Source organism: Rhamphochromis longiceps, linkage group LG20 (genome assembly GCF_057381845.1).
Source record: "Rhamphochromis longiceps isolate RC_006_pf linkage group LG20, R_longiceps_female_GT1.1, whole genome shotgun sequence".
Classification (NCBI taxonomy): domain Eukaryota; kingdom Metazoa; phylum Chordata; class Actinopteri; order Cichliformes; family Cichlidae; genus Rhamphochromis; species Rhamphochromis longiceps.
Window position 1 is genome coordinate 1,635,532 of NC_140576.1, and position 21,944 is coordinate 1,657,475.

The 21,944-nt window shown below is 40.9% G+C and overlaps 1 protein-coding gene across 1 annotated transcript; it reads right to left on the minus strand.

The window, feature by feature from the left end:
* Window positions 1–283: 283 nt before the first annotated feature.
* On the minus strand, window positions 284–21,337 carry LOC146644575 (rho-related GTP-binding protein RhoA-D). The gene is made up of 5 exons (XM_085394495.1): window positions 21,204–21,337; window positions 5,614–5,769; window positions 2,864–2,984; window positions 1,723–1,853; window positions 284–1,606 (listed from the first exon to the last, which is right to left on the minus strand). Exons 2-5 carry the CDS (start codon window positions 5,767–5,769, stop codon window positions 1,433–1,435), a joined length of 582 nt encoding a protein of 193 aa, XP_085250621.1. The 5' UTR covers window positions 21,204–21,337; the 3' UTR covers window positions 284–1,432.
* Window positions 21,338–21,944: the final 607 nt, after the last annotated feature.

The following is a 21,944-nucleotide window of genomic DNA, read 5'->3' on the forward strand; positions in this document are numbered from 1 at the left end:
AATCAACCTTTTCTCAAATTTCGTTGTGACATTTAAGACAGAGCCACTGGCCAGACATTAGCCCACGCCCACTCCAAGTGGAAGAACGTCTTGCTTTTGTTATTGTGGCAAGATGAATATTTGTACGATGTAATACACAAACAATTTGATCTGGGCTCTTTCTGAGCAGGAGTGCATACAGCCTTTGCCCTGTACTTCTTTATTTTGGCTCTGAAGGAGACACATGCGTAAACTCTGGCGTTTCATTCCCCAATATGTTTTTTTTTTTTTTTTTTAATTCAAATTCTGTTTTACAGTTTTGTCACATTGGTGTAAAATCTCTTCATCTTTACGGTTCTATCTTAGGGCCAAAAGACATCACTGTTACTCTGGTTTTTGCCTGTTCACAACTCAAAGAACGACCATACAGTGACTAAGGGCTCCTGTACACCACGCAATGATGTTTGAGCTGCTAATCTAGTTGTCAGCTACTTTTACACACAGACTAGGCTGATGTTATATAATATTAATATGGCTGTATATTGTGTGCATTCATCCACAGTGAGTCCAGTACACAGTATTGTGAGATGACTGTATACTGGACCTCAAACAGTACAGGCAGGATGCAGGGCTCATCGGGGGGAAGCTGTAATGACGTCTGCCAGAGCCAGTGTGAGCACGACTGCACATATTGTGTCCAAGACAATAGACCACTGTCTGCAGTGCCAGTTTAAGCCATCGCCATGGAGAAAGACAGAGACCGAGGTGCAGGCCGAAGCCTCTCCATACAGTCGCTCCTGCATTACTTTATGTAGGTTTCAGTGGATTAATGAAGTGTGAACAGGCTGTAAATTTAGTCCTTTGTGTCAGAAGAGAAAGCTGTGGAAAACAGCACTCTGCTGACACAGCACTTGGTGAAATAGAACTTTCGGGGTCTAAAATAAATTGTCTGACAAAAAAGGAATCAGGACTGAAGCTGATGTATAAAAGGAGACTAAGTGGCACACACAGGTTGAAGAGAAGCAGAGGAAAACAGCAGAAGTAAAGCTGTGTGCAGCTCATAGCTGTGAGAGAAAGTCCACAAAACCCTTCTCTGTAAACAAACATAACACAGTGCCCAATGCATGACATTTATAAAGTATATGCACATAAATACAAACATACATATAAAAGTAAAGTAAGCGGGTTGGTCCTTCAAACAAGCTTGTGTTCTGGTAGAGAACAAACAGGAAAGAAGCAATAACAGAGTGAGCTGCAGAGGAGGCTGCTTTAAAAAAAGAAGGCTGATTTGTTTTGCTTTTAAACAGGTGTGTCAGTCTTTCATATTTGCCGGCGGCACATCTGCGTCTGTGAAGTCCATGGAAGCCATTGATTTAAGGTTTCGCTAGGTTTGCTCTGTGTGTCGGGGAGGGGCTAGTCCTCCCTCAGGTGCTGTGGCCAACACTCTGGCTGTTCACAGAATCTGGCAGCCACCCCTCTTCTTACGCTTGCGCACCTGCAGTGCCGCTCTGGTCGCCATCTCAAACACGTCCCGCACTCCGTCCTTGGTCTTGGCTGAACACTCCAGGTAGCCAAAGGCACTGATGCGGTTGGCCATGTCTCTGCCCTCTTCAGGCTTTACTGGTTCCTGGGTGTCATATATAGAAAGCCAGTTAAAATTTCAGTGGTTGTGCGTGGACATTTATCTACTGAGAGGATGTGTTTCCTTTAACACAAAAACCAAAACCCCCCCAAATACAAGACCTGTTTCATCTTGGCGAGCTCTCTGCGTGTGTGTTCATCATTCCTAAGGTCCTTCTTGTTGCCCACGAGGATGATTGGGACATTGGGACAAAAGTGCTTCACTTCAGGTGTCCATTTCTCAGGAATGTTCTCTAAAAGAATAAAGAAAAATTCCATATATGAAAATCAGAGCATTAGTTTTGCACCAGACCTTTTTCCTCCTGTAAGGACAGTCACTAGTTTCCCTTGTGACTGTGCACAAAAAAAAAATACCAAGAGGTCACTGAGAGCTAGTGTCACACACAGTCGACAAAACAAGCGATTTCTCTCTGAACAGAGATTACATTTTGTGTTAGAGTAGGAATATCCTAAAGCATGGATGAGGAAAGCAAAGACTGGCTGTAATGCTAAGTTACAACCCTTATTTTCGCTCTTCTAAAAGACATTTATAGTACTTCGTGACTTTTGTCTTCTCTGTGGCCATGGCAATGTTAAAGGACTGACAACACAACAAAAGTAAACACAAGCATCCCACACTACCGGTTGCTCCACATATCTAACCAAGCCCAGAGACCGTGACGCTCTGCTAAGCTTTGCTTAACACCTAAGGACTATAAAAGAAGTTCCCTGCTGAGATTTTGAGGAGATGCTGAGGTGGTAGAGGAAACTGCATTTAAAAGCTGCGCCCAAAAAGTTTCCTGCATCTCATCCATAGTAACTGCATGTTCCTGGTGAACCCTCTCCAGTCCGTCATGTCTACCATAGCAATCAAAGCTACAAAGGTCTGCTGATGCCCAGACTTCATTCCTCAAGTTCATTGGAGGAGCGACTGTAATCTCGTGTGTGCCTACATATTAATGCATCGTAATGCAGTTCAACCAGTCAAGTCATGACTTTTCCATGACAGTGGAAGATGGAATTTCAACAGCAGGTTACGATACCAATGAAATATGTGGGAAAACCCTTTGTAAGAAGATGTAGCCCCATGAGCAGATAAAATCTGGAACATTTCCCTGCCAGGTGACCTTTGTTGTGAAGTAATCTTACAAAAGAATAATACAACACTGTCTCAGGAACTCGGAGACTTTGCTTGTTGATTTCACAAAAATATCTTAACTGGGGCACAGCAATGAACTAAAACACACTTTCACCGCCACCTTACCTAAACTGTCAGGACTGTCTATGGAGAAACACATGAGGATTACGTCTGTGTCAGGGTAGGAGAGAGGCCTCAATCTGTCATAGTCTTCCTGACCTGCTGTATCCCACAATGCCAACTCCACCTGAGAGAGAGAGGAAGACAAAGAACAAAACATATGAAGCAAGCAGCTCCAACACAGAGCACACACTTGCTAGCATTAAAATACAAAAACAGATTACAGACAAAAGAAATCCCATTGGACAGAGGGAGGAACATAACTGAGAACAACTCAATCCTCCACTATCGGGCCTAAACAGCAAGTCTGCAGAGGTGGAGGTGGTTCCCACAGGATCTCAGCTGTTAATCAAGCTGTTAGAAATCCCTCAGCGCCTCGCTTGCTCCAGATAAAAGAAAACGCTTGCAAAAATCATTTGTGAGAGGTCAGCATGAGCTGTAGCTCTAGTTACAATGCAACCACAAGGAACTACATAGGAATGTTTAGTACACACAAGCCTAGAAATGTCACTTCATGAGGAAATTATGGCTTTTTTAAAGTAAAAACTAAACTGAGGATTAAACTGCATTATTTATGCATTTTATTCTTCTGCTGATTTCATTTGCAGTATTTTTTCTACTAATCACAGCTGGAGAACATCTTGATTGTAGTCCAGAGTGCAACAACAGTACCTCAACAATTCTTCTGGGCTTTTCTTACATCTCACATGTTTCTTGTTGGCTCACAAGCTTCTTAGCAAGATTGCCCAGACACCGCACTTACAGTCTACCACAGGAAGGGTATTTTCAATATTTAATGAGATAACACGTAAACTGTTGTAAAATAAGCTATTTCACACCAGGAAGAACCTCAGTCAGCTGCCCTTTGCTTCTACTACCAGTAGATGTCTCTCAGGAGTCAGGTTCCCAAGAGAAATCTTTTTTTCTTAGTAATGTTAACTGTAACGTAATATAAGGTGTAAGTCAAACAGTGTGTTATAAAATATTTCACTGCATCAAATAAAGTTGTTACATTTTAAATTCTTCCATCACATTCAACCTACTGAAGTAAAAACCAGCTGATCCCCAATTTTACAGCACAGGAAAAAGGAACAGGAAACGGGACATTAGTCATGATGTATTAGGAGAGGGGTCCCGACCTTGCACAGGAAGGTGGCACTGATCCATTTCCTGTTGCTAGCTGGAGATCTGCAGCTTTATAACAATGAAATAGCACAAATATTCTCTCAGAGCAGGCACTTATTGCCATCAATCTTGATGGGATGTGGTCCACAATCAACAGAGTCAAAGAGTGTCACATAAACCTGCCTGTCCCAAGAAACAGCTCAAATTTGCTCTTAGATTCTGCACTTGTGTAAATATTATATAAGCAAAAGTAGTGAGAGTAGGAGTAATACCTCTAATATAAAATGTCTCCAATTAATATTATCAATACATACACAGTGTAGTCAGTCTTTGCTCCTTTATTACAAAAGTATATCCTTATACTTTCATTTTCTTCATTTAATAACTGAAGGCAGAGAACATTAGTACCCAAACCACACGATAAACAATCTGCAAACTCGTTTTTTTGGACTCTTATTTATTCTACTTTTCAGAAACAACCTAACTACTGTTTAAATGGCACCACAGGAGAAACTTGGAGGGGAAATACTAAAACCTAACAAATGTCTTAAACAGTGACAAGGAGCTCCAAATAGATGCTGATGTTTTGTAAGAATCACAAATAAATGGCTGAGAGCCACTGAGTCAAAAAAAAAAGAAAAAAAAAAGAAGCTTTTATTACCTTTCCAAACAAAAAATAAATGTCAAATGAAAACTCGAACCTCTTTAAGTGAAGTTGTTACAAATACACAAAGGTCAAACTATTACTTCTATTTCAATAGTTTAAATTATTCATAGTCTTCAAACTGAAAACCGATATTTCAAATACGACGTATGTGCAAATTCCCTGCAGTTTGTGCGATTCCGTGTGCGTCAATGAAACTGTAAGTGTTATTACTTTTGACAGGTTAACTGGTATGAAAATAGTTATAGTTGTTTGTTCATGTTAAAGCTAAAGTTATGCCCCGGTACACAGATATCATGTTAGTAGGTTTATTTAATTATTTAATTAATTTGCACTAAGTTAATACCAGTGGCCAGAATCTCCTCCAATGATTACATCCCGCGGTTAAAGGATTTTTCTGTTGTTTATTGTTTAGTTTAGCTGCTGTTAGCTTGCCACATTCTTGCTTTAGTACTAGCAACCAGTGTTGCCAACTCCTCAGTAAGGAAAATCGCTATTGGCTGTCCTAAAAGTCGCTAAGGGGCTCTGAAAACTCGCTAAATATAGCGACAAAGTCGCTAAGTTGGCAACACTGCTAGCAACTGGGAAGATTTGCGCTATTTAGCTAACTTCTGGTCTTACGGCGACCCCTAGTGGACATTGTAAAATATTGCTGTGTCTGAGCAGATGATGTGTTCTGATTGTTGCTTAGTTATCTTTGACCCTACTAATTATAGTATTACCTGTTTCTGTTTCCAGACAACCATGCTTATAGTCACCTATACTGCATCTGCCACAATTAGAAGTGCATATCTGGCTGCATCACAGTTGGATTTATCCTGGCAAGCCCTGCTGTAACCAGTTCTTCTGTGAAGCTTCATTAAAGACGGTGAACTAGACTCCTGGACTGCAGCAGTCTTTCTGACTGAAGACTTGGGCCAGACTTGTATACCCAGCACTTCCAGTACATATATATTCTACAACGTACCTGTTTGGTATCAACTTCAATGTCAGCGATGTAGTTCTCAAACACAGTGGGGACGTAGACCTCTGGGAACTGGTCCTTACTGAAGACAATAAGCAGGCAGGTTTTCCCACACGCACCATCCCCAACTATCACCAGCTTCTTTCTGATTGCAGCCATCTACAAAACACAACAGTTTGATTAGTAAACACGTTTGTGATCATTAGTGAACTGGTGAGAATCAAGTGCTTTCAAACAGGGAAGGGAGCCACAGAGGTAAAGGAGAACAGATGTGCAGGGATGTGATCTCAGATGGATTTATATAAAGAGTTGTAAAGAGTACAGCACAGCACAAAATACTGACGCCAGTTTGCCTGCATCGCCTGCGGTCTACTGTCTACTGCTGTACACTCAGGACCTCTGTGCCACAATCATAATGATCTTTAACATGTCACTTCTACATCCCTGTGGCCAAGTGATATACAGCTCACACTGGTTTGGTCTGACACCTCGATGCTGCACACATTTCTCTTCTCATCTCTCATATCCCTGAAAGGCATAGATTTGAGTGAAATGTGGCTAGTCAGAGACCAAGAGGGGGACACACTAGGGCTGAACGATTATGGAAAATAATCTAATTGCGATTTTTTGCCCCAATATTGCGATTGCGATGCGATATGCGATTATTTTTTAAGGTCTTTGTCTTCTGTATTATTAAACAAAGACAAGCAATACATCATATAGTATGGCCAATACTATATTACATTAATTTTAAACTGTTCTTTCCTGGAAGACAGACCTCTGTTATGATGACATGAGGTGATGCATGAATTGATGACTGACATTTTTATTTAACTTCTTCAATCACAACAGTATATTTGAACATACACAATAGTTTATTTTTAGCTTACAAACATCTGAGCATAAAGTGCTGACAAGGAACCCTGGTGTAAACATTAAAATGAAAGTCAGTACAATGTGCAGATTGCAGAAATATACATAAACAAAATCAGTGGCTTTACCACACTCAGTTTTTCGACATCTGTGAACTACTAGACAGTCATTCAATTAAAAAATAATATTAAATAAATAAAACTAATAAATAAAAAATACACACATCTTACTGATCTCTGCAGTCAGTAACATTACACATAAAGTGCAAACATAATAGCAATTGTATAAACACACACACAAACACGCCTTTAAAGTTTAAAGGCGTGAAATTGGACGGTCTAGTTCTGATTAGCGTCACCGCTGTCTCGGTGGAGTTTAATAAACTCGGCCGTCTGCTTCTTGCTATCTAAAATATAACCAGACACTGGTGTAAATTCTCGACTGTCTCATACTTCTGTTTAATAAGTTTTCTGTTTGACGTTTAGTCAGCTGTGTGAAAACCAAGGAGGAACCCACCCGGGGGATTAATAAAGTTTTATTTTATCTAATCTAATAACTTTAATCTCAGCCAAACCGATTTACTCACGAACAAACAAAACACTGAAAAAAGCCCAACAATAACATTTTTAGGTTGTCTAAGTGACTTATATATTACGTTTAACCCGAGCAGCGAAACTCCGCGGTGATCTGAAAATGATGTGCCGGGAGTTGTGCCGTTCTCGGCCGCATCAGTAATCCTCGAGCTCCCGGCTAGCTGTCGAGCTGGTGGGTAGCAGACGCCTCTGAAAACGTCGAAGCACTTTTGCAAATATGGGATATCTTGATAAACCGAGCAGATATTTGATGTTTACACAACTACTTTCTCGCCTGAAAATATGTTAAAAGTTTATTTTGTGACCCAGAAAGATTAGTATGAGTAATTTTAAAACTTAGTAGCGGCCGCCATTGCTGGAAACTGGAGTTTGGCTGGGCCGCGCTATGAATTCTGGGATATGGTAGTAATTTGGACAGCCTTATAATCGCAGTATAATCGCAGCCTTTGCGGTTAGAAAATTGCACTTGATCATGTCGCGATATTATCGCAAATGCGATATATCGTTCAGCCCTAGGACACACACACACACACACACACACACACAGAGATCAATAGCCATCTCCCACGGGCTGACAATAATGGAGGGAAGGCAGCCGGAGATGAGACAACACACTGGCTGCCTGCCAGCAGCTTCAGCTTCCACCAGCCTCAAACTACCTGGACCAAGATTAGGATCAAAACCTCTGCAATCACTCACTCTCTCTCTCTCACTCTCACTCACTCTCACACACACACACACACACACACACACACTTTAAGTAATAACTGATGAAAGATGTAGTAATATCTCCCAATTATTTAAAGTAGTCACTTGAGATGATGAACCAATAAAAAACCAGATCTGCTGATTGTCTCTGTTTTATGACCTGCAGCACTATTTGTTTATTTATTTATTTTATTTTTTGCTGGTAAAAATTGAATGAATTCGACTTAGTCGACACCAAATATAATTTATAGTACCTGGTGAACACAGTTTAGCAGTAAAGAGTCAGACATTTCCCTCAGGAGGCCAAACTGACAGGATGACCTTTGGACTCGGTGGAAGTTTCGTTAAACAACTGTTTTGCTACTTGAAAGGTGAGAATATCTCTGGGCCCATTTCCTCTACTCCCAAATGACCAAACGAGGGATACGGCACACACAGGTAGAAATGAAAACTCGTGGTGATTAATAAGCACAAATACACCTGAGCACACGTTTAAGCCTCTTTCAGACAGAAATGGTGGTCTGTGTGGCTAAAAAGACCCGTTTATGTTGCCTTTGCTCATTCATACCAAACCAAACAAAAACAGCATAACGCCACTACAGTGCGTGCTTTCACATGGCATGCCAGCATCCCAGTATCAGAGGCATGACGCCCCAGTCCTTTGTGAAACAGGTCTGGGCGCTTGGCAGCCATCTTGAAATGCCTCTGGGTTTTTAAAGCTTAACGACAAGAGTGTGTGTGTTTGTGTGCGTCTGGGAGTGTTAATTAATACTCTGCTGATTATTTCTGCAAATTACTTTCCGTTGAAGTTCTTTACTTTTACCGCCATCTTCCTGTTGCAGGATGTTTCCACAGACTTAAATGCCACACCTCTCATTATCTTTCACATGAGTGCCACCAGGAAAAGCCTGAGTGGAAAAGCCAGTGACTCATCACCACTAATCAAAAGTCCTATCAAATACTCATATCATTGAAAATAGAATAATAAAGATAAAAAAAGTTGTTTCCTTAAAAATGTTCTGTGGGTGGAGCGCCGTGTCGCCGTGGACTCTAAACCTTCATAAAAGCTGAAGCTAATATTTTCTAGTAGCTTCTGAAAGCCTACTTACAATGAACCACTGACCCTGAACAAGCCTCCATCATGTTGTGGGCCTCAGTCATTCTCCTCCCCTCGTGGGAATAACAGCTACTAATTTTTACCACGAGAATAAAGACGATCGTTCCGTCTTCTTTTTTCTCCTACACATTAAATCAGGACAGTGTGTTGTCAGTTTGTCTCTTGAGAGAGCCACCTGTTCTCTCTGATAGCAGGCTGCTGCTCCCCCATACATCATACTGTCACTGCCAGAGGGAAGACACACAAACTCATCCAGAAACACATGCACACGTGACTTGGAGCTACAGCGCAGCCCCAGAAAGCTTCACAAAATGGGGCTAGTCCTGCAGAGTTTGTGCTGTGATAAAATAATGCGGCATATTGATGATCGTGGCACTCAGAGCAGGCTCCCCACTGTGACAGTGGCAGCAAATGGTGCTTACTGGGGATAATGGCCCCTTTACTTTGCATTAATGTGTCTGTGTGTGCATACTGTGCCAGGACAAGGACAGGAGCAGGCACTACGAGCGCTCGTTCCCTAAATAAGAGTTACATACCGGTGTGTTCCATTACCCTTAGATTGCGGATAGAAACAATTCACTTAAAACCTTCATACAATATTCATACCATACACGGTTATAAAATATTCACACATATAACATCTGCATTTTTTCTCATGTATTATGCAAGATCAAAAGCAAATCAATGAACTAATACAACAGTAAGTAAACACTAATAACCAGATTGACCACAGGGGGAGTCTTCTCAGAGATAAGTAGTGAACCGAGGCTTCTTTCAGGAGGTAAGAAAAGGAACTCTGATCAATTCATCTCACCCTAAAAAGTGATTTATGTCATCCTTACACATTTAAATAACCGCCAAGCATTGCCTCTGCTATTATCAATCATCTTTCTCGTTTATCTTTTACACTCCTTTAAGCGACTTCCTGGTAAGAACAACATGAGAGCAACTGGAGAGGAAGAAGTGAAGCTTGTGGGACTTCACCAGTTTTGTTATTTACCATCATTCTTCCTCACCGAGTTTCTTCCACTGGGTCATTTTCAATAAGCTTTACTGGAAACGGAGCAAACAACCATTTTGTATTACAGTAGTAACATTGTCCATGCTGATCACTGCACAAAGGCCTCCCATAGTTAAGCATGTTAGGTTACTTGTTGTGCTGCTTGTAGCTTTGAATGTACACGTGGCTGCATTTAAAACACTTAACAAACTACAATGATATAAAACCACAACATTAACCTCATAAAAAGCAATTGCAAGAAATCCCACCCTCAACCTCCTACAGTTTTATTGTGACATGTTAGGCCATGTTCAAAAATCAGTAAGCGTGCCTTGGGTGTGTCACAGTTACAAGAATGGGATCCATGTGATGTCACAGTGGCCTTGCACCTTAAACACAAACATCAACTGTTAAGCTTTGGGTCCAAGTAAACTTTACGGTCATATCTGAGAAAATTCCAGTCAAGGCGCTCTTCATATATCACGTTTACAAAACATGTGACCAGTGTATGTCGAAATGCACTTGTGAATAACTGCACTGTAGCAAGCTCTGTGCTACTACGATCACTGCTGAACAAGCACAGAGCCGAAGGCCGAGCTGAAGAAGAATGACAACATATCCTGAGTGATGAGCCATAGCGCACATGCAGCGACGGCCTAAGCACACGAGCCTCAAACAGGTCATATCAACGTGCGTGTTCGCACGTGTCTTAGGATGAACGAGCGGTTCTTGCATAATATTTGCCCTGCGTGGAGTAGCAAAGGACAAAGTTCTCATTTCCCACACAAGCAGCACAGATGCCGTTTTCTCCCTCGTTTCTCCTCGCTGGCAGGTTGTGACTCATATCTGCAGGGGTAACACATTAGCCAGTCTTGTTCACTTCAGGTGGTGGGGGTAAAAAAAACAAAACACAAAAATTGTCATGAAACACCAGGAGAAGGACTAAGACTAAAAAATAAATATATTTAAAACAATCTTCCTCTTCGTGACGTATGGACTGACCTCTAATCACAAACTCAAGGCACTCAAACAACCCTACACATAGTACCTCATTTGATTTGCTATCATGTACAGCAGAGGAGGGTGATTTAATGTTTTATATTATTTTATTTGGCTCACAATCTCAATTATTTAATGAACTGCATGAATCTCATCAATAAATCTATTACAACAACTTCCAAATGGCTCCAAATCTACAAAGCTAGATTATTTGTTGTGAAACAGTGAGGACAACACTAAATATAATGCAATGCAAAGTTGTAAGTTATTGAACTGAAGACAGTGGCAGCCAACAAAACAAGAGGGCAAACAAGCATTCTGAAAGACAGCAGAGATATTTCTGATCACAGCTTTCAGTGCGAAAGCAAAAAACCTTTTAGAAGGAATTAATTTAGCTCATCATTCTGCACCAAAAGATGGTAATCATCTTCTGACCAGCTCACCCAAACCTTTAAACAGCTTCTCTTCCAATAACACCTACCAGGCTTGGCTCAGTGTCACTGTTTTGGGGGTTTTCCATTTGGTGGTAGTACCTGGGACCAGGTTTCAATTAAGCTGAGTCGAGCTGAAAATGAGACATCAGCAGACCGCATGCCACCGATTGACCACTCCTTCACAAGACTCAAACCTGCCATTTTTGGAACTAGGCAAACACTGTGCTTCAATGATGAGGTGCAGACGTTACCATCACCTCCATGTCATCCATTGTTTGTTTTGTGTTGCATACAAATGACATCACAGGATTTTTTTGGGCCGTGTTACTGTAATGATCCCACCCACATTGATGTGGTGCTCAACTGCAATGGAAAAGGACAGAGTACAGTAGAGCAGAGCTGAGTAGGTGCAAGTGGAAAAGAGGCATAGATGGCCCAGTGGATTTCAATTTCCTTCTCTTGATGTCTCGAGCGTGCCAGCTGCTGTATAACACCCTGCTGTGCTGTTGAAAAGCACAGCGCTGTGAGTGGGTGAAGCAACTGTGAAGCTGCATTTTGATTTTTGTTAACAGGCAGCTGTTTTGCGTAATTGGTACTGCGGAGTTCAACACCATCAGAGCTGATATGGGTTTAAAAAAAGCTTTTGTTTCCAGAGGAGCTTCGACTTTTAAATGACGACTATTTGAACATCGATATTTTATTCTTGCCACAACGAACATTTCTGTGTTCTACAAAACACATTACAAAAATCATCATAAACCACTTTAATGTCCATGTAATGCTCATCACCTGTGTATATGCAGCTTCTGATTCATTTGAGCAAATTCATTCACTCTGCCAATGTAGCCAAAAAACAACGAAGGGCTTTAACTTTACTGGACAGTGATTAGTGCTGGATGACACGTCAGCATGCATTCTTACAATGGATTTTTGAAAGAGTAAAGTCTAAGACAATATCAGTTATATCGACATAGACTGGTGCTGTTACATAAAGGTTTCTTTTGTAAAACTGCGGCAGTGTTTGCATCTCTACTTCAATAAACTCTTCCGACTTATGCAACCCCACCCCCACTCTCCATCCTCGTCCTCTGCTGGGCATCTCTAGAGGAGATGTCCAGTGTGGGCGCAACAGAAAAATAATATCTCTAAGTTTGAAGATTTATGTTAACTTAATAATACAACAGCAAGTTCGTATAGACAACATACTGAGGAAAAAGTCACCCGGAGACAGCAGTTCTGCTTCTTATAAGTTTTATATTTCAGGCTTCGTTAGGTCTGAAGTTTAGAGATGTGGGCTGCACATTTTAAGCTATACAGCAGTTAGCTTGACAGTTAAACTGTTGAAGATAAAATACATTAATCACATTTAATGTGTCACCAATACCTCAAGCAGAGGACGTGAGGAATGCACACGTTCACCTCCCCCTCAGAAACATGCCACAGGGATTATCGTGCCTTGTACATTCCTGTTAGTCGTGTTGCCTGCCGGATGTCTTCCAAAATACTAGATCACAACTCAGACTGAAGACCCAGAGAGTACACAGGCCCAAACAGGCAAAACCGGGGTGATTCAGGACAAATCTGAGAATATGACTGAAGATCTGTACCAACAATCCCATTTTCCATCAGGTCTGACGCAGAAGCAGGAAAAGGGCAGAAACATACTTGTTCTGAGTGCAAACAGAAAAATTTAAATTATCTGAGTGTCTGAACTTCCTGTTGTTCAGAGGTAGGGAGACAATACTCAATCTCTCATCTTCACTTAAAGAGACTACCAGCATCTGACCAAAGGTGGGAAAAAATATAGAATTAGTTGATCATAAAATCATCATTTTACTCGTCAGCAAGTCCTCCGTGTGACCAGATTCATCTCCCATATTTTCCTTTTCCATGGGAAGCAGCACAGCGCACCCGTGCTAGCTGTAAACTGACTGTACACTTCCAGGTGATGTATGAACAAACAGCTGTTAAAGAAAAATATTAACTGGGTATTAGCAGTTCACAATCTGACACAGTGGTTGGCCAAAGCTGCAAAGTGCATTCCATGCGATGATTAATGTCGGGTCACTAAGCGCTCACACACAGCCCAGTCTGACTGTGTAAAAATGTGGGAATACATAAGCCATGAGGAATCTCTCACCTACTTTCAACACCCCTCACCCTTTTCTTCTGAACACACAACATCCCTCTACAGCATCGCTGACTTTCTGTCTGCCAGAAAACAAACAAACACATTTTCTAGGATCATTGATGTTTTTCAAGTCAATCTGAGGATTACTTTCTTGATTAATTGGTTGATTAATTAATTGTGTGATGTCTGAAATGTAAACATGAAATTAATGTGAGCTGAAGTAAAAAATGACAGAGACAGCAAAACTAAGTTTCAGTGTGAAAGCGATCGGGGACTATCCGTCTACCTGCAGGGAGTGTATGCCATCGATGGAGACAGTGTACAAAGTATGTGGTACAACTAGAGCTGGGCGATATGAGATTTTTTCATATCACGATATGTTTTTTTCATTTCAGGCGATAACGATATCTATCACGATATAAGCCAAATAACTATATTTGTAAGATTTAAATGTGCTGTTGCTCACAAGTAAAATGTGAAATAATCAGCAGCTTGTTTTTATTTAAATATTTATTTCCCATAATAAGTTCAACAGGGTAGATGTACTTAAGGAACATGAGACTTTTTCAGATAAATAAAGGCAAATATTGCAAACTACACAAAAGGCAGCCGCTAAAGCGTTTAAGTTTCAAAATAGAACAAACGAAACAGACTAAATTGTCAATTCCACTTAGAAACAAAATATTAATTCTAAAAATAAATCTTAGTTTGTTTTACAGAAGAACAGACAAAACTGACTAACTTTTGTCAATATCAAATAAACTGAGAACTAAAAGGAAATTCTCAATCTCTCCTTGTTGTATAGCTGAGCTTTTCAAACAGTTTTAACAGTTACTTTAGTCTGACAAAAGCCGAATGACGAATTAGCGCTTCCAGTCAGAGACTGAGGCTACGTCCACACGTACACGGGTATTTTTGAAAACGGAGATTTTCCGTTTTCGTTTTAAAAAATAATCCCGTCCACACATAAAGGCAGAAATGAAGGAAAACGCTGCTATGAACATGCCAAAGCAGCAGGTGGCGCTAGATTCCTAACCGTGCAGAAATGTTGGCCAATCAGAAGTCTAGAAGCCTCGGTGGGAAAAAGTAAACAAAGCTGGGGCATAGAAGCAGAACCGAGTCGTATGTGTGGAGGGACAGTAACTGTGTGTATATGTAAGCATTTAAACACTGCAGAGAGTAGAATTAACAGTATTGTAGAAATTCATTTCACCGAAACAATAATGTGGCGCACAGTGTGACGCATGCACCAGTTTATTGTATTTCCAGACTTGCTTTCGGCACAATTTACAGTGCAGCTACTCTGTTTTTTGTCAGACTTGAAATAGCCGAAATACCTTCACACTACGGAACTTCTATGGCTCTTCCGTTCGACAATCTCTCCGGCGTTGGAACCATCATCTGTTTTCTCTTCGGTCACGCTCTGTTGATTTTTCTAGTCGGCACACTCATTTCCTCCATTACCCGCTGGCTCCATTACCCGCTGGCTGCTTCCCAAACAAACACACGTGTGGCTTGGCACTTGTGCTGTACGTAACAAGTCACGCAACGTGACGCTGCGGCTGTGATTGGTTCGGCTCTGCGCTACTTAATTTGGATTGGCTGACCTTTTTTTTTTTTTTTTTTTTTTAAAAAAAGAGGACAAGAGCGGCGAAGTCTATCGCGATAGCTTAATTTCTCTATCGAGTAAAAGTTATATCGCGATACATATCATTATCGTTCTATCGCCCAGCTCTAGGTACAACCAGTCTGTGGCTACTCCTGTTTATGCTGCCATTGGATTGTCAACTAGCTGTCGAGAAGTGTGACGTTATAACATTACGAAGAGTTAAAAACAATCAGAAGTGTCTGCTGCAGCCACTGTCTACATTTTTTCAAGCTGTATTATTATTATTAATTATTATTATTATTATTATTATTTTATTTTTTACATTTTTAAATATATTTTTAATCTTTAATAGGGTTTTTGTGCTTCTCCCATTCCTGGTGAAGTTGCATAGTCATCTTTCTGTGCACTGTCTTTGTGGAAACCCATATGCAAACAAACAACATTTTTGGTACTATAAATCACAGATTAAGGAAAAGTACAAACAGGATTCAAAGCACATCACAAAACTACAGCTACATTCCAAAACCAGGCGATCGTGGCTCAAGAGTTGGGAGTTTGTCTTGTAATCGGAAGGTTGCCGGTTCGAGTCCCGGCTTGGACAGTCTCGGTCGTTGTGTCCTAGGGCAAGACACTTCACCCGTTGCCTACTGGTGGTGGTCAGAGGGCCCGGTGGCGCCAGTGTCCGGCAGCCTCGCCTCTGTCAGTGCGCCCCAGGGTGGCTGTGGCTACAATGTAGCTGCCATCACCAGTGTGAATGTGTGGATGACTGGTTGTGTAAAGCGCTATACAAATACAGGCCATTTACCATAATAATTAAGTCAATTAACCTGTTCTCATAAACAACAACTCGAAAATGAAAGTCGATTAATTACCAATCCCTAAGTGGGGCCATGCATAACGCTGATCAGCATTTTTCTTAAATTTCCTTAAACATTGTCATTAAAAAACATTTACATTATTTTTTGCCAATCAACTAATCTATCAATCAAATACTGATTATAAACCAAAGCACTAACAAACAAAGTCTAAATTATTGGTAGTCTAAATACAGCTGATATTTTGAACTGTGTCTTAAAAGCACTTTCAGTATCACAACTGGCAATTTCAGACTGGATATTTTCTTTTTTCATTAATCTGCTTTGATGAATTGCTTTGTTAAAACAAACCCACCTGTAATACCCAACATTCACATTCACCAAGGACCTAGCCATGCAATCTGCAAGAACACATCATTATAATGAGCTCACTAAATTTGAGTGGTTTAACAGGATGCCACTGTTTCAACAACTCAGATTGTGAAAATTCTTCCCACCTTGATATTCCACGATCGACTGCGAGTGATTTTATTGCAAAGTGGAAGTGTTAAGGAACAACAGCAACTCAGCCGTGAAGGGGCAGACCATCTAAACCATTCTTAACATCAGCACAAAAACATGTGCCACTTTATGGCACGGGTTTCCAGGATGAGTACTTCCTCTTGGTAAAATGTGAAGGCAGCCCCAGAACTTTTATCCCTCGAGTCCATGTAGTTCGTCAGTCATCCAGGTCATGGTAGTAAGAGCTAGGAAAGAAACTGACTGGACTTCTTTAAGTTTTGTAAAGACATTTTCCCCTCTCAGTTCTGAACTGAAGGAGCATCTTGTATTAGAGGTAAAATGTCTTCACGTTGAGTCACTTTCCTTCCAAGCTACTTAGATGTTTATCTCTAGAGTATATCCTAATATACTGGTCAGCCAAGCTAACATTTTCAAGGTTGAATCAAACTTAAGAGCAGAAGTGACTGCTCAAGATCCAGGCCAGGGAAGGAGCTAAAGTCAGAGAACCTAGCTGGAGCCCAAAATAGGACAGAGCCATTGAGACTCACCCAACCCAATTTATCACCGTGCACACAACTCGGCTGAGAGCAGAGGACGAAAGAGAGAAATCTCACACAGAATCATCCCTTCACCCGCCTCTTGGTTGCAGTACAAACAAAAGTCAGAAAGCTGGAGGGAGGAAAGCGAAGCACTGTGGTCAAAACTAGAACACGAGTTGCTGCAGCAGCAAACGATATGGAGAAACTTAAAAGCATTAAAGTGCAGCAACGAGGCCTTTGATTAATATTCCATGAGTATAAAATAAACAAATCTTTGAATTAGTCATGGGCTGTCTTGGGAAAATAGCTAATCAGGACTTGGATAGAAATGAGGAATGCATTTTCGCTTTCCAAGATTATAAAGTGTGCATATGCACAGACACGCACCACCTCAGCTCGGCGTGGTGAAGGAGCCGACTTGATTGCACCCTGTTCCTAACTCTGTTTGCTCTTTTAGCTCCTCTTTTCTACCCATCCTCCTCCAGGCTCTTGTTCTCAATCAGCCCTCATCTCATCCCTCGCGTTCTCCCTCTGTGTTGCAGTGTGATGTCACCATCAGGGAGCTAATGTTGCATATCCTTAGGGCGCCGCATCCCTGCTTCTTTCTGATTCACACACGCAGCACAAATGAAATCTGAAAACGAAAGCTGACACACATGTGCACAGCCTGTATGGAGTCAATCCTCCAACTGTGTCTCTCATCTGTCCTGTCAGCCTGTGAAGCGAGTGCATTTTATCGAATGTAGCACTGAATCCTCTGAAATAGCTCATCAAATCTTATTAGGTTTAGCCATCAACAGTTGGAAGTAATTGAAGGCGAAAAGAACTACAAACCAACTACAAAGGCATGATCTTTAGATGCTGACAAGAATAATCAAAAACATGTTTTTACACTGTCTGAAAAGATGTATCCAGTTAATAGCTGCAGTCCAATTAGGCTAAAAACTGAAGCGCCAATTGCACAACTATTAGGATTGAAAGAATATAAACGGAGGGTTGCAAAGAACAATTATGTTCATTATTGATTTTCAAGATTAGTCCATATTTTTTTGGCAATGCAGTGTAAAGAGGACTTCTTTAAAATGGCTTTTTTTGCAGTCAGTACTACAAAAGACGGGGAAAAACCAGCAGAAATCAGAACTGATAACTGGTGACACCAACTGAAAGCATTTACCAAAGAGCAGCCAAACGTTCTGCTGGAGCAAATACAGTGTCGATCCAAGCAATTTCCCAAAGGGAATCTTGACTCAACATGGAACAGGCTACAAGAGTCTGAGAGAGCAGTACTTCTGAAGTCTGTCAGGAGAAAAAAAAATGTTTACATTATCCCTTTAAGGTTTCCTGAAACCTCAAACCCCAAGATCCAAACAGGAAACACTCCCAGACTTTTTTTTCCTCTTTTTTTGTCTGCATGCTGCCCATGTGTGGTACACCCCACATCCAACGGATGCAATCTTCCATGCAGCCATGCTTGTCGATTGCAGACAAATGACTAGAAAACTGAAAAACATGTGTGCTTCATCAGCGTGTAAAACAAGCTCCAGTTTGATCCGTTTCCAGGAAGACTGGCTTTCTTGGAAATCGCTACTATTGGAAGGTGGTCCATTCTAATACTTTGAAGATCTATAAGCACATCAGCTGATAAACACCTATGGTTTTAACAACCTTCGAACTCCCCATAGAAAGGAAAAAAGATCAAATCTCAGCACTCAAATCTAAACAAACCCTCCCATTTTTTAGCACCAACTTCCTAAATCGTTGCGTTTTACGTTTTTATCGAGTGCTAGTAGTGTGCTTCCTAAAGGTTAGGTGGCCGCAATCAATCGTTGAAAAGTAAAAATACAGCAGAGCGGGTCAGTCAAATGTCAAGAGGAACAAAACGAGGTGCAAACACCAGGGTGAAAGGACCTCTGGCTATAAAGGCATACATGCAGCTTTTGATCCACATTAGTCTTTCATGAAAGCTTTCATGACCTACAAAGCTATTCAGCTGTCTGTCTGGCCTCAATACTGGAAAAAGACGAGAAAAGGTCACATACTAAAAAAAATAAATAATAAATGGATCTTTGGCAGTTCCATCAGTTGGAGACAACGTCTTATTTTTATAGGAAATACAGTCCTCTGTGAGTATTTTAGGACAACTTAAATCCTATACACAGAACAAGGCCTGTTCCAGTAATAGTTAAGGCCTAATGGACGTGTAGTTGTCCATTTGTTTTTTTTACTCCCCCTCAAGTCGAGCTTTTCTGCCGTAAACAAAACTGATGAGCAACTGGAGGAAATGGGAAATTTTCTCATTGGCTAATGATTTGCGACTAATCCTCACTTGCGACTCTAATAACGACCATATTATCCAACCCATTTTTTTATTCAGTATAAAATGAAACTAGCAACCAAGACCATAAAGATAAGAAAAGTGCTAACTGAGGTCACATGTGAAGGGAGCCGAGGACTTATTTCCCATAGATGTCTATACAACCGAAAGTCTCTCCTGCTCACTATGAACCCCCCCCCAAAAAAAGACAGTTCAAGGCACTTCTCAAACCCAGAAGCGATATCCCTCTTTTACACTGTCTATGCTTCTGATTAATAAGTGGATTGGGTAACCAGTCGATCGACAGAAAATTAATTAGCAGCTAAGTTTGATTTATCATCCTCATTCAAGCAAAAACAATAAGCATCAACATGGCTCTTTGCATGCAACATTTTACAGACCAAACGATTAATCAAGAAAATAACTCTCAGCTTAATCAGTAATGAAAATACCGCTAAGGATGCCTTTACTGCCTTTGTAGCTGGTTATTATATTTACACTGCTTAAACTCTTTGTGGAATCTTTGCTGTGATTAATGATGCAATATAAACAGTAAGAAATATGTGTAATCTGGGTTATCATGTTTATCCAGCGCATTATCGGAAAACCTTGCAATGCATTAATTAATGCTATGTTTTAACTTCATAATATCTGTATGGATTCTGAGTGTGTGTGTGTGTGTGTGTATGTGTGTGTGTGTGTGTACTCTTTCCCGTGTGCATTCAATAGTATATCCACTCCATGGTCTACAACAATATCCCTACTTTCTCAGCCCTAACACTGTGGATTACATCTCGTCACACGGCCACATCCTTTAATACCTCAGATCGGGGATTTCCTTTACATTTCCCTGCACTGATTTTGTTTTGCTTGTTACACTGGGCAACACTTTCACTTCTGTCCACTACCTGCTGGGTCAGCAGTTCTGCTACAAAAAAAATGCATATATATATATATGTATGTATATATATATATATATATATATATATATATTACATCATTCTTCCACAAAAATATTGACGTTGCAATCACACACGCGCGCGCAGTGGACAAACCGAGAAGACCCGTTTTCGAGGACTCTTCACGTGCAACATCCTGAGTGTGCGCGTCAGCCTCGAAAGATGGGAGCAGCTGAGTTGAAGAATAGCAGAGTTTTGCAGATTTGACTCTGGCGCAGACCCAAATACTGGCAGTGCAGTTTTGTTATGGTGAACATGCCAAGACAAGGGAACATGTCGCTGTTGAGATGTGAGGGTCTGCGCTACAGAAGCCGAGCAGCACAACAAGGGTGTGGTGACTGCCAGAGAGGAATTTCCTCGGGACAGACAATGTAGTCTTTTGGGGTTTTTTATTTTAGTTCAGGTGAAAAGGACAGACTTCTGTCACCAAATATTAATAATTACATTTTTAAAAGCCACACAGTCGGTATCATGTATTCGAATAATTGAGCTTTCCGAGTATTCCTGCCTAAAAGAAATAAAGAAAAAACAAAAAAACATTTTGTTCCAGCTTACTGGACAAACAGGTTCTCAAACAGAAAGAACTTTCTCACAGCAATTAAAGACGGGCTCTAAGGCTCCACAGTTAAAGTCCATTTAGTTCAATTGCGCAAGTATCGAGTGGGTAGAAAGGCAACAACAACATCTTCTTTAGGATATGGTTGGAGAAAAACAAACAGGTGTGCCCTCCGTGTGTCCTTCTCCTTTGCCCCATTTTAAACATAATAATACGAATAAACGAACAATAATAACCTTAAAGACTGCTGGAAAACTTCTAAACAAGTAACAGGTTTCAACTCACCGAGGTGCTGCTGGAATCTTAAATGACTAAGGTTATCTCTCCACTCGAAGCGGTGCTTCTTAACTACTTTTCCTTTTAGTCTCAAGCGCTTTATTCACTCTACACGGCTCTCGGAGCTCCAGCCGAGTAAGCGTAAGTATAGAAGCATTTATTTCCTTACCTCTCTCAGACGTATCCTCTCAAAGTAGCGAAGAGCTCCGTGTTTCCCCTCCTGTGGTCGCCCTTTTTCCTGAGGAGCCGTAATCAGAGTGAACGGCCGAGAAGCAGCCTACAGATAACTGACTAGACCCTCCCTCTCAGGTGCATTCAAAGACCGCTCGGAGACTCAAAGTTCTTTTGGTTTCAGGTTCAGGAGTGTTTCGACTACCTGCTATTTTGTCAACAAGCTTGTTTTCGCCACTTGAAAAACAAAAGCAAGCTATAACTATCATAATTATGTATAATTATCACAAATTTGTCACAAAATCGACTGTCTAACTCAAGGTTCTGAGAAAATAAGACGAATGGGAAGAGCAAATTGAAATTTGGAGTTATAAGGTAGAAACTTTGAATTAATGACTTGAAATTTTGACTTATGGGTTCCAAAACAAACAAACAAACAAACAAACAAACACGCACACACATACATATACACTGATATGCACACACTCATCCCCCCTCCCTTTCCAAACGCCTTCGATGCTTGTTCCCTCCTGGGAACTCGGCGGGTCTGAGCCCGCGCTGGAATGGTAGCGCGAATGTTTCCTGTCCTCATGCTGTCCTCCCAGGAGCCCAGCATAAGCAGAGGTCTCTTTTTTTCCTCTTGAACTTTCCCATTGTAGTGTATATTTCAGTGTTTTTTCTGTAACGCTACCGATCTCCGACCTGTATCCCCATGTGATGTCTGTGTTGTGTGTGTGTA